The following is a 13,273-nucleotide window of genomic DNA, read 5'->3' as shown; positions in this document are numbered from 1 at the left end:
TCACAAAGTGGATAGCCAAGGGAGGGGTAAGAGTGCAGCTTACATATATGCATATGCTTAAAGTAAAGCCTGTACTAATATACTGGCATGTTATATAACTGGAGTTACATAACTGGATGAGTCAGTGAGTAATGAGAATAAAGGTTTAGAAGAACGGAAAAAAATATTTGGTGGGAGAGGTTTGATATTCATGATTAGGAGTTTGGGTATTTGAGGACAATTTGAAGTACGTTTGGAGCAAGTTGATTATTCTCTAGCTATTAGATCTTTCTGTTTTAGTAAGGTTTTACTATTTTTTAAATTAGTAGTTTGGGTTTTATTAGCTCAGCTTGCAAGATATGCAGAAAAGTTATGGCATCAGTGTCTGAAAACTGTTAGCAATTTTGTAAGTACGGTAACACTTTGATTACCTAAAATCATGATCTTTATTGGCAATATTCTAAAACCTCATGTTAGGGTGACAATTCTCCCTTTTATCCTCAAATGTAATGCCCATACCAGCTCTTTCTAGAGCAAGAAAGTGAAGAGAGTGTTTTCCCCTGCCCCTAGTATTTATAATCCCAAGTAAAACGCTATTTACAGGCTGGAAATATTTACTGTGCTTTGCATGTTGAAGGATCAAAATGTTTTATTGTGGTTTTTGCCTTACATTGGCCCCTAGGAATGTGAAAGCAGAAACACCCATCTGAGAGGCAAAAGTTAGCTCAGTAACTAACTTGGTAACTGAGTATTCATGATTTGAGAATGTAAGCTAGACCAACACGTCTTCTTTCTCTATTTCATAGAATCAGTGTCACCTCAAATTGTAAAATAGGCTTGAGCAGATTTAGTGTATACTTTAGAGCTGATACTTTGCATTACTTCATGGAAAAGAAGCATTGAAAAAAAAAAGATAACTTGCAGTTAACATTCAGTTTTTCCAGAAAGACAGATAATTATATGCTGTAGATGATTGAAAAGTCACCCCACCTCCCGGTTTCAGGCCACTGACTCCCTAACTTAATGAAGGCCAATGTAGAAGTAAAAGGCAACTTAATTCAGCAGTTTTTTGAGAAGCACAGAGATCCACGTAAAATGTTACTCACCTGATTTTAAAAATTAAGAACAGGTTACCAAACTTCATTCAAAACTATTTTTTAAATGAGATTGTTTTAAAAACCTTTGAGTTCCATATTGGGGCCCCACTGAGAAGGTAAAAGGTTAAGAACAAAGAAAGAAGGAAAACCAGAAGCTGGTGAGAGTGGCATGTGAAAAAGTGGAGTCAGAGAGCCTGGTAGCCATGGAGAAGTTAAGTGACATAGAGAGTGGATGAGAAGAGAAGCTTAATAGTTTGTGAAGTACTAGGGAGCTAATTCTCATGCTCTGTCATTTACTTGGGTTGTGCTTTACAGTGCTGGCTCCTCTTTCAAAAGGCTAATTAGCTGATTAACCGCTGCTGGCAACTCTTCCTTTCTTCTTATCTCCAGTCTTCATCTAGATGACTAAAGAGCACAGCTCAGAAACACACTTCCTAGGGAAACGGTAGTTGTTCTTCTGGTTGTGCAGTGGTCCAATTGAGCCCCTGGAGTTCCATCCTTACCACAGATGAAGAAAATGTCAGTTCCTCTGAGGCCAGTCTTGCTCCTCCAAAGTATATTTGAGCCCTAATAAGACCGTGGTTATTACCAGACTTCTGAGATTTACTGTGATTTTACATTGACAGGAACACACATTTTCTACCAAAGGCTAGGGTGATAGATGCTATAGAGCTGATTTTTCTTTGAACATTCTATTTGAAGAATGATCCTTGGGGCTTTCCATGAAGTTAAAGTTTAGAAATACTAGAGTCTATCTTATCTGTCAACACTAGAACTTCCCATTCATAAGCACTTAGATAATGTGAACAAGACCCTTTTGCAGAAGGTAGTTTTCTCTTCCTCCCCATATCCCAAGTTGTCTCCAAGACCACTTTTTGGATTATAAATCCCTTTCTGCATTTCTTCAATATTACTTGTAATATTGCTTAAACAGCTAAATCTGAATGGCCCTTTAACCGGCATTTAAAATCTAAGAATGCTGGATTATCATCTTTGTACAGAAATTATCTAATGACCCAGTCCATGCTGTGCTACTTGTTTAGGTGGAATAATACTCCCATGGATGAAGCGCTGCACTTTGGACACCATGATGTATTTAAAATCCTGCAGGAATACCAAGTCCAGTACACGCCTCAAGGAGATTCCGACAACGGAAAGGAGAACCAAACCGTCCATAAGAATCTGGATGGATTGTTATAATGGTCTTAAGCTCAAGATTTAAATCACTTACCTATTTAATTGTGGAAAATGATTATGAAGAACATGTGTATTTCTATCTGGTAGTGATGTATATTTTACAACATTTGTCATTTCAGTGTTACTGGAGTTTTCTTCATTGTGCACACAGGACAAATCTGATCTCTTTGGGAAAAAATAGAAATAAAACAATCTCCCTCCATAATGTGAGCAATATTTACCTCGCGCATTGTATAATTTGATGTAAAAGAAACAGTTACCAGTGCTAGCTTAACTGTGTAGTCTTCGTGATTTATTTTTGTGTATTTTGTGACTTTTCAATTTATGGTGATGATCTGCTGATATGCATTTATAAACTCTGTTGTACAGTCTGTCCAAATGGGTCAAGGCTGCCTTTAGAAGCAAAACTGTGTGATTTTCAGGACTTCAAATACGTATTTAGTTTGAGTGTTTGAACAGTTATATGCACTAATGGTTATGTGTTTGAAATACCACCTGTCACCCTAGGTTCATGATGTGACTCTTTAAAAATTATAATAGTTAATAACTAGTAGGACAGACCAATTCTGACTAGATTTTATCAGGGAATCTGTTTAAGATATGTTTGGTGATCAAAACAATGTGTGAATGTAGTTAAAATAATTTTTGAAATAATTTCCTTTTTCTATATCCCCTTAGACCAGCCTCTCTTCCCAGATGTTTAGCTATTTGCCTCTTTCCTTTAGCTGGGAAAGTGGGTGCTGGCATACTATGCAGTTTTCATGTTTTCCACAATAAATCAGAAAACGCCTCATGGACCTGGCATCCGAGCTGTGACTATGCCATTTGTCTATAGGAGATGAACCAGAGACAAATTACTAAGCTAAGTACAAATCAGTCAAATTTATCGGCCAATAAAAGGAAGGGATGTGCTACTTCAGCTCTTTAAGAAGATATTTTTCAGCTTTCAGGATCAAGATAAATTCAGAAGTGCTCTAAGCTACCAAAGTTATTATGAAGGTATGGGAACGGCTACAAATAACATTTGTTTTTAAACCTGTCATTAAGAGTCTGCATCAAGATATTTGTTCTATTTGGGGGAATCACTAGATCACTCCAGTTTTCTCCTGATTTTCTACCATATATTTTTTGTGGACTTTAGAGTTAATAATAAGAAAAGGCCATTTCATTTTAAATCGAGACCCATCGTTTGTCTTGCAGAGGAACTGCACACATACGTCATCCTGTCATACTCAGAGGTAAAAGGGTATGTTAATAAGGACTTCTGATATTAAGCACACACACAGGCACACACACACACACAAATGGACTTCTTTGAAGCTGTGTTTAATGAAATGTGCAGAACCCTCAACTACATGAATGCTGGTTGTTTCATTAATATAGCAAATTCCTTTTTTTTTTTTTTTCCTTTTCTATCAGCACACACTCTGCTTCCAAGCTTTATCGTGCCTAATGGCTCCTTTCCCACTCCAGCAGCCTCCAAGTGTTTTGATTATTGCTTCCAGTCTAAATCAGTGACTTCAGCCATTGCCCCCTTATTAACCTAGACATGTTCTTTTGGTGGAACACGGCCGGCGTTCCTTAACTGAGCTGCATCAGGCATGAAGCCATTCTCGTGTGTGTGCTTCTGTGGGGAGTATGGTGGGTGGGTGTCCAGCCCTGCTGCTGTGTTCCTGCCTCATGGATCTACCAAGACATGCAGACAGGTGGTATATGTAAAACGCTGCAGAGGAACGGCATTATTCCCAAAGATATTATGGGGTAGACACTCTTTAATAGAAATCAACTGAAATAACTGCTCCAACAGCAGCTTGCTCTGTGTGATTTAAATGAAACATTAAGATGGTTCAATTACACAGCTTAAAGATTACCAATGATTCTGAGGCTTTTCTCTAATAAAAAGAGGTTCTAACTATTATTTGGGAACAAAGAGTTTTCATCTTTTCTCAGATCGTAACTATTTTGTGAAATCTTTGTGGTTTAGTTAAATGTGCCCTTATTTGCCCATGAGGTTATTTATGACTGTACACTGGTTCCTGTTCTGGCTGTTTGCTGTTGGCTGGTGATAATAATGAGTACATTTGATTTCAATGCTTTTAACTGTGCTGTTAACTGCTGCCATCAGTATACTCCAAAGATCTCTCTGTTTGGGCTTTAGGATCATATGTGCTTTTTCTGTACCACAGAGCTCTATATGGTGGTGTTTATTTAAAGCTTTGTATACACTGTTGTTTTTGCTGGTCTCAGTTCTAATTATCATCTCATCTTTGAGTGTAATGTGCTGTACCCCACTGCTGCCCCACACTGCCCTTTAGCTGCAGAGCTGGATTAGCTATCAACCGTTTAATGCTGTTACCTGCTTGGCAGGGAATGAATGACCTGATGTTGGATTTAGATTCTTCCTGGGGATTGTACAGCTATGAATGTATTTGCTTCCAGAACCTCCCAAAGTGAATCTAATCTTAAAACTGTAAGTTGTAAGTATTCTGAAATTGGAAAATATTTATTTTAAATGAAATTAGGTAGTGTTGCTTTTTACAGCTTAATAAATACATGTATCAAAAAGAACTGAAAATGAATTTTTTTAAACGTTTTCTCACATCACTGGGTTGGGAACTCCACTGAACACAGGAACTATGTCGAGGCATTTTTAATGCCTTCTGTGGACCAGGTACTATGCACGGTGTCCAGTGGGGTTACCTCAATGACTAAGATGAAAATTCTGTAAGCAGTTCATCCCTGAAGGTGAGAAGACAGGCAGGCATGTGTCTAGTCCTCTTAGAAGCTAACACTATCCTTTTACAGTTAGGAGGTGCTCAGTAAATATTTGCTGCATTGAATCTTGCACTAGGAGGGTTCTAACCTCCTTCAATGAGAAGAGAAGGTATTTCACAAAAGTCTTGACATCTATTTGTGGAGCTGCCACACTGGGGTCTGCATACAACAAGCTGGTAATGGCAGCTCCCACCTGGTCCATGGGTGTGTGAAATGGCATTCACTCCCAATGCCAGAAACCTCTGGTTTAGGGTTAGCATACGGTTTTCTAACCACAGAGAAGGTACATGAACACCACGTATACCATGGCTGTCCATTTTCAACGAAGTTGTTTGTCACAAAGTAATTTGCTTTGCTGTAGCAGTCAAACGTGTTTATTTGTCTGTGTTACTGACATTTTAGAACTGGAAGAGATATCCAAAATCTCTCATCTAATCTTCTCACCCTTTCGTAGATGAATGCCATTACTTTGAAATTGTGTAGATTTCTGTATACCCTTTAAACCCTTTAAATTATTTGTAGCTTTTGGCCATGTTTGCTTCACGAAAGCTTTCTTAAGTTTTAATAGGTAAGATGTTTGTACCAGAACATACGATCCAGTATCTCAGAACATCTTAAGTTCCACCAAAGCAGAGATCTTTGTCTGTTTTAGTTTACCGACTTCGTTTCCCAACCATCTAGAATAGTGCCTGGCTCATGGCAGGTGCTCTCTATATATCTGGTGAACTAATGCATGAATGAATCTTAACTAACCAAAGAAGCCACTTGAGTTAAGGACCCCTTACTCTGGGCACAGCATCCCAGTTCAAAAAGTAGGTACCAGAGCTTTCAAAACAACTTCTAGTTTTTTCCTGGGGTAATCAGATGTGAAAGGAGTGCTTTGTTCAATTAAGACTTAATATCCCATTTCAGCTTACAGGCAACAAATAGACTTCCATCATTGAATGCTGACTAAATAGCAAAATCTATTTATTGCCATCTCAGAAGACACTTTCCTGAAAAGGGAGAAATTTGTCCTGAGTGGTGCATAAAAGTCCTAGGCTTATAAAACCCCATACCAGAAATACTCTTAAAACACACAAACATCCCTTAGCCAGAATCTATTTAGTGACTTCTTACAATGATCAATTATATAGAAATACAAACATACCTGCTAGGCAGGGCATTATCTACTTCACTCCCTGGAGAAATACAACTCTTCATGTTCGTTATGAAGAAACTTTATATTTCCTAGATGTAAATACTGTAGATAGGGAGGTGAGAACAGTCATATTTGCTATGAGGCCAGAACTCAAGCTTATGCCACTATTCCCTGATAGCTCATCAAACAACAGTTGCATTTAACCTGCCAGACTTACATCTAACTTGCCAATTCTTTTATTTTACTATTTTTTTCCAGCACACAATGCCTTTTGCTTTGAGAAGGGCACAGCTTTCTAGCTTATAACACTTTTGGAGAAAAGAATGGCAGCTTTTTGTGTGGGTGTAGTAACTTCTCAGAAAGTAAAACCTCACCTCATCAAGGAGGTGCGGAGTTTAGATGCTGCTATGGACACCATACAGAGTCCCATTTTACATGTATTTTAAAATTAAAAACTTGCATTATAGCAGTACTGAAATTCACTTTAAAATAAATGCCAAATTATTTCTGCATTTGGAGGCAGCTCTGGTGGTCACCAAGACCAAAGGACTTTCGTTTGTTTGCTATTTATGGTACTCATTATAGCTTGTTTCAATAATGTTTCCTCTGATCTCTTCCACCAACCTATCTTAATCTCGGTAAGAAAGGGTAACACTTAGGAAAACGGTATTAATCATGTTTAAAAATAAGGACTGATATATTTTTATGCTTAATCATAAGAAAAGATAAGAAAAACATCAAACCTACACATAATGCCAGTAACTTTTTAAATCTTTATACAAAATATCTGTAAGAGACTAACTTTATAATTTTAATACTTTTTAAAAGTAAACAAAGTCTCTTGACTGGTGCAGTAAAATGAAACTATGCCAAAGCATTCTTAGAGGGCAAAAATATACCAAATAGTTAAATATTAGCAATTAGGAACAATTTAACTGTCATCTTTGTTCCTTCATCATTTCAATTTAAAAAGTCAACGCAAACCCAGTCAGGTTGATGTCAATCATCTTATGTAAAATCTGAGAGGAGGCCTTGATTTGTGTTTAATACCAGGGAAAGTACCATGTGCATATTCTATTTAATGCAGTACCTATACTTTAGCTTTAATTTTGAGATAGACTTCAAGGAAACTTTATTCCCACCAGAAAAATACAGTATTTACCTAACAGTATGATTGTGGTGGTGACAGTAGAAAAATAAGATGCACCTGCAGACAGCAGTTTGTGAATGTCATCTAGAAGAACCCTGTCAAACCCACTCCCTAAACCACTTTTTTGCATGTCAGTGCTAATGAAGGGACGAGGTAAGTAACACAACACACTTCACAAAACATCATCCAGTCCAAAAAGGGTCTAGAAAAAGCACAAGAGAGACAGTGGAACCATTTGCAATGTATTTGTGTGAGAAACACATTCATCAGTGAAAGATACGCAATTCTCAATGCAGTTACACAGGATGAGTTTTCAAATTATCTGATTCTCATAATCTCTGGTTAATGATTTGTCCGTTACTATTTTCTCTTCTCAATTTGAAAATTTTATGACTAAGACTAAATACCAGCTAAAAACAATAAAGACAAGTGAACCCATTTAAGAAACATGCAATAAATTTCGGAGTTTGTCTACATCTACAATTAATTTCAACTTTTTGAAAAATAACAGGATTTACCTTCAGAGAGCTGTTAATAGTTTGGCTCCCTTGACAGAACTGTGAAGACAATTTCATTTACTAGTGACCGTGATGGAGGCAGAATATATTCAGCTTTGGATATTAAAGTTTAAACGGAAAACACTACTCACGAATTGGGAAAGTTTACTTCCTTCCCTTTGATATTAGCCAGTATCATAAAGCCATAACAAAGAGAAAAACTAATTCTCCCGAGAGAGAATTTGTCTCTAGCTTTCAATGGCTAGTGTGGAAGATATAATAAAGAACACAACTTTTATCCTCTGCCCAGATACGGGATGGCTACCTTCAATAAAGAGGTGATGTAATTCTATGTAAACTTAACTTTGCACTATTTCATAGGCAAACCACTGGAAAACTTCTAGCCACATTTAAAGCAGAGAGAACAAATAAGAATTCTCCAGAAGAGAAATATGCCAATCCTGCATGAAGCAGTTGCCTAAATAACCGTGTGATCTACCCAACCACCTATAACAATTGAGCACTGACTCTAGGCATGGCATTTGCTAGATGCTGCTAAATATTTGACCTTTCCCAAAGGACTCTCATTCTAGTTCTGATGCTTTTGGTATATCTGGATGTTTTTTATTTGTAAAACCCACTCTGTGGAGAGGGCCTTTCAATTTTACCTTCAATAAGATGCATGAAGCCCTTCAGAGTAACAGATGTTTCTGAATTAGGGAAAAATCCACTTGCTACCAACAGGTTGCAGCGAATTTGTTGGCCTTTCTTTTGTTTCCCTAGAAACACAGGATGTGAAGGAACAGAGTAGCAGGAGGGAGTCACAGGTGGGAAGGAAAAATGTCACCAGAGAAGATGAGAAAAATTCATGCTCTTATACTGCATTCATCTGTAAAAAGAAAATGTGGTTACATTTATTACACTGCTCTTGTAAAACGCAGACTCATATATTTAACATTACTTGTGTGTTCTACAATGGAGTAGTAGAAAGACACATCCCCCGGCAAAAAACCACCATGGAATTAGAGGGCCTTCAGCATGTGCTATCCTTTCTCCTGGACTAATAGAGACCTTTTATGTCACCTAAGCTGATGGATTATTACTCTGCAGCCTGCTGGCTTAATTCTGTCCATTCATCCAAACTGCATAAAGCTTTCTGCTGTTATGCAAGTCTGGGGACAGAGCAACGTGGCAAATCTGCTCATGCAAAACAAGAGTGAGGCAATGCTGAGCTGTATGCCAGAGGGAGAGAGGGATTGGGGGGAAATGATGAATTTTCCTTAAAGGCCACTCAGCAGGAATAACAAACGAATGAGTTTCACGTAGAGGCTAGAGAAGTAGAATCATCAGAAACCCCTCCACCTCCCCCAGCAGGGCCCTTCGGAGGCAGTGAATTGCTCATCCAAAGGACACCGGCCTGCCACCGACTTCCTATCTTACTTCCATGCTGGGCTCTCCCCTTAGACCAGGTGCTCTCGACCAGGGGTGATTCTGTCCTCTGGCAACATCTGGAGACATTTTGGATTGTCATGACCGGGTGTGGAGGTGTGTGTGCTACTGGCATCTAGTGAGTAGGGGCCAGGGATGCTGCTATACATTCTGCAACGCATAGCACGGCCCCATAACAGAGAATCATTCAGACCCAAAACACCGACAGCAACACAGCTCTAGACTACAAGCCTCTTGAGAACCGAGTCCTTTTTTTTTTTTAATCCCGAGTACTCGATAGTGGGTGGTACATAGTGGGCTCTTAGGAAAATATTTTGGATTGAAAAGCACAATGAAGGTTTTGCCCCTATGTTTCCGTCTGGCTGAGAGTAAAATATGTAAAGATGGTGGTCTTCAGAGAGAGAGAGAGAGAAAGCAAGCGACCCTGGATTCAAATCCTGTCACTGTCTCTTACCAGCTGTGTGACCAGTCATGTTACTAAACCTCTAAATCCCAAGGTCCTCATCTATTCAAAGGAGACTGATAGTCTCTAACAGATAGATTTGTTGAAAGGATTAAATTATACAGCATATGTAAAATGCTTAGTAGACTAGATGGAAATAGCAGACAATTAATACGTGTTATTTAATATTTATCATTAAATTATTATCAGCTTTGTCCAAGCTTTGCCCAAAGGCCTCTAGGAGAGGAGACTGGTTCTCATGCTGTCCCAGAGGAAGAAGTTTACTGTACAGGGAAGCCAGACTAAACAAGCACTGAAGCCAGGCTACAGAAAACACTGGTGCTCTTTCTCTCAGGAGCCTGCGGTCCTCCTGCTCCTGAGGCAGCACCAGGCGCTGGCCCCAGGGCCCCCCGGTCCAGAGCTGCAACCTCCAGACATGGCCGAAACCAGCCAGCTCCTCGAAAGGTCTATTTCAGAGCACAAGCCCTAACTCCAAGAGTGGATGGATGCGGAAAGGAAATCGTGGCCAAGGCTGAGGACAATTTGGGACAGACAAGGTGGAGTCCACCCAATTCGGAGACTAATCCAACTTTAATTTTGTCTAACCAGTGCTGTGCCCATATTATAGCTCTTAAATCTTCTATGGGTTTACTCTGGAGATGTGTGTGTGCATGTATATAAAAATAGATTTATTCTACAAATGAAATGAATGAAATCATCTGGAATGAAATGGATGGCTCCTGGGCAGGGGGAGAGGGGATCCAGAGCCACAAAACCATTTCCTGGCACTTATTTAGAGGAATTAAATTGCTCTCACAGTATCGTTCCGAGAGCACAGAGAAAGCGGTCATGCTGCATGCACAGATGGAGGGGACTAATCCATCTTATTTTCTCAAGGTCACAGGGCATAATGGTACGACAGAGTTGGAGCTCTGATCTCCAAATCCCAAACACAGGCCTCTCACCCAAAGGCTACGCTGCCTTCGTCTTAATAAACCAGAACAACACATACTCAGTGTCAAGTGCAAACAGCTTCTCTTGGGTGCAGGTTTTGAATGAATCAGAGGTCAGCTTTCTGTGGGGGGGGCATTCCAGGAGAGTAGACAAGAACACGCAGTCCAGCGACACCCCAGGTGGATTCAAATATTCGTTCCCTCATTTACTAACTACTTCATCTTAGTCAAGTTTCATAGTTTTGGAGAGCCTCTTTTGTCTACATCTGTAAAGTGGGAAAAACAATAATACCTAACTCAGAAGGCTGTTGTGAGCACTAAGTTACTACCCGTGGAGTGCCTGGTACACAGTAAGTGCTTAACAAGTGTCACCTATTATTAATGATGGTGATGACCATGATGATGATGTAACTTGCTCAGGAACAGCAAAGGAGGAGAAAAAGAAGATCGCGCCGTTGTTTGGTTCTGTCCATCGATCTTACACTTTCTAAATAGGGCTTTACAGCTATTCCATTTTTGTGTAGGGCTCACAAAACACTTCAGAGCAGTGTGGGGAGCTACATTCCAACAGAGGATGCAACCTTACACAGGTACAAGGTTCATCTTTCACTCTCCAATAGGAACAGAACTATTGCGCTATTACACTACCTAAGCATTTTTTTTCAGCCTTAACAGGAGGGTGTAAAGATTTCAGCCTGTACTTCTTCAGGTGAGGGAAAAGGATAAGGAAAAGGTTACATACCAGAAACCTGAGTCTAAACAGATATTACTAATGCCGCACAAATGCATTCCCTGAACACAGGGATGCGCGACCCTGAACCCTGGGAGATGGCGCCCTCTCCCCTCATCCTGTCCTCCCTCCTGCATCGCTGAGCAGTCTGTGCCAGGCGCCAGTGACGAAGAAGGGCCAGTAATGACTCAGAGAGGCTTTTCTTTAAAACATTAAGCAAATTAAAAAAAAATGAACTGGGGGGCTTCCCGGGTGGTGCAGTGATTAAGAATCCACCTACCAATTCAGGGGACACGGGTTCGAGCCCTGGTCCGGGAAGATCCCACATGCCGCGGAGCAACTAAGCCCGTGCGCCACAACTACTGAGCCTGCACTCTAGAGTCTGTGAGCCACAACTACTGAAGCCTGCGTGCCACAACTACTGAGGCCTGCACGCCTAGAGCCTGCGCTCCGCAACAAGAGAAGCCACTGCAATGAGAAGCCCGCGCACCGCAACGAAGAGTAGCCCCCGCTTGCCACAACTAGAGAAAGCCCGTGTGCAGCAATGAAGACCCAATGCAGCTAAAACTAAATAAATAAAGTAGATAAATTTATAAAAAATGAACTGGAATAGCTTCATGTGGAAAAGAGCTTAAAATTAAAACAGCATCAGCAAAAATCCAGCCAATCAAAATAAATAAATAAATAAAATCTTTAAGGGGAAGGATTTCAGGTTGACAGGCAAACAATACTATCTGACATACTGAAAAACATTCTCCCAAAGAAAGATGCACTCTTTTGTGGACAGCCCTGTTTCCATCCCTATCACGGTACTCATGACACTCTGCTTCACTCCTTGAACTTTTTACTCTTGGCAAAGCCCTTCACAGCCCCAGGTGCTAGCGGTACAAGTTAGTTCTCAAACATAAATCAGGTAAAGTGTTTCGCTGCGGCTGCCCAAGTCTCTATGACGACTGTATACCAAGCATTAGTCTCCTCCCTTCCTAAAAATAACACCTCTTCACCCAGACACAGTGCTGAAACAACGGGACAAAAGGAAAACATTTTCTTATCAGAGAAATCCTAGTTCCTTAACATATGAGATTTCTATGTGGACAAATTTAAGAGGCAGAGGGGGAGCTTTTAAATATTTGAAATGTCATTATTTTTTGGAAGGTGATGAAGGCCAGGAGTAAAAATCCTGGTGACGACGTAGCTTGTTTAAACACAGCAGGCTCCAACTTGTCATAGCTAATCTAAAAAACACCCTTCTGGGCTCTGCCAGAGGCTCCTTCTGAGAACTCACAGATAGGCCCAGGGTCTGCCAGGCACCCTCCCTGCCTCAGAGAGCAAACACTCAGCGTGCTGAAAGCATCCCTGTGTGGTACTCACCATGTCAAATTCTACGGCGCCCACTATCCGAGACACCTCATCAAACTCCTCAGGAGACATGGGAAGAAGGTTGTCTGTGGTCTGAAGTTGAGAAGGGTGACTAAAATGGGGAGAAAGAAACAGGAAATGTTAACATCCAGATTATGAAAGCAGTGGTGCAAACTTTGCCATTTCATCTTTGGCCTGTGACTGAATCACCATTTTAGATTTTTATTTCAGGGATGTGTATACACTTGTAAAATACATTTGAAAAAGGACAGATCTCGAGAGGTTCATGTCCCCAGCCCGGCCCCTTGGGAAACACACTGTATTCTAGAGATGTGGGCCAGATATAACCAGTCTGGATCCTGCACCGCTTCTGCCTGGGTGAACACGGGCACGAGCTTGTGCAGTTGTGTCACCTACCCTGGCCTGAGAAGCGCCAGAGAAATGTCTGGGGAGTCCCTCATCCCTACCTTGAGGTTTGTATGCAGATAAGGCTGCTCCAGAGGG

The 13,273-nt window shown here is 40.4% G+C and overlaps 2 protein-coding genes across 6 annotated transcripts in view; one reads left to right on the top strand and one right to left on the bottom strand.

Moving 5' to 3' along the window:
• GLS (glutaminase) overlaps positions 1-4,834 on the top strand; it is a 78,423-nt gene extending 73,589 nt beyond the window's left edge. For both annotated transcript variants that reach the window (XM_027125531.1, XM_027125556.1), the window contains one exon: positions 2,120-4,834. In XM_027125531.1, the coding sequence (XP_026981332.1) occupies positions 2,120-2,276 (157 nt within the window). In that variant the 3' untranslated portion in view covers positions 2,277-4,834. The remainder of the gene's footprint in view (positions 1-2,119) is intronic.
• Positions 4,835-7,560: 2,726 nt separating this feature from the next.
• STAT1 (signal transducer and activator of transcription 1) overlaps positions 7,561-13,273 on the bottom strand; it is a 43,345-nt gene continuing 37,632 nt past the window's right edge. For 2 of the 4 annotated variants that reach the window (XM_027125510.1, XM_027125517.1), the window contains exons 24-25: positions 12,782-12,881; positions 7,569-8,725 (exon numbers count right to left, since the gene is read on the bottom strand). In XM_027125510.1, coding sequence (XP_026981311.1) covers positions 8,711-8,725; positions 12,782-12,881 — 115 coding nt within the window. In that variant the 3' untranslated portion in view covers positions 7,569-8,710. Of the gene's footprint in view, positions 8,726-10,739; positions 10,947-12,781; positions 12,882-13,273 lie in introns of all 4 variants that reach the window. The other 2 variants (XR_003436893.1, XM_027125521.1) reach the window with 2 other exon arrangements.

This window comes from Aethalodelphis obliquidens, unplaced genomic scaffold (genome assembly GCF_003676395.1).
Source record: "Aethalodelphis obliquidens isolate GAN/ISIS:26980383/991018 unplaced genomic scaffold, ASM367639v1 scaffold2, whole genome shotgun sequence".
In the NCBI taxonomy this organism is placed as follows: domain Eukaryota; kingdom Metazoa; phylum Chordata; class Mammalia; order Artiodactyla; family Delphinidae; genus Aethalodelphis; species Aethalodelphis obliquidens.
The sequence above is the reverse complement of the archived record's forward strand: the minus strand, read 5'-3'. Positions and strand labels throughout refer to the sequence as shown.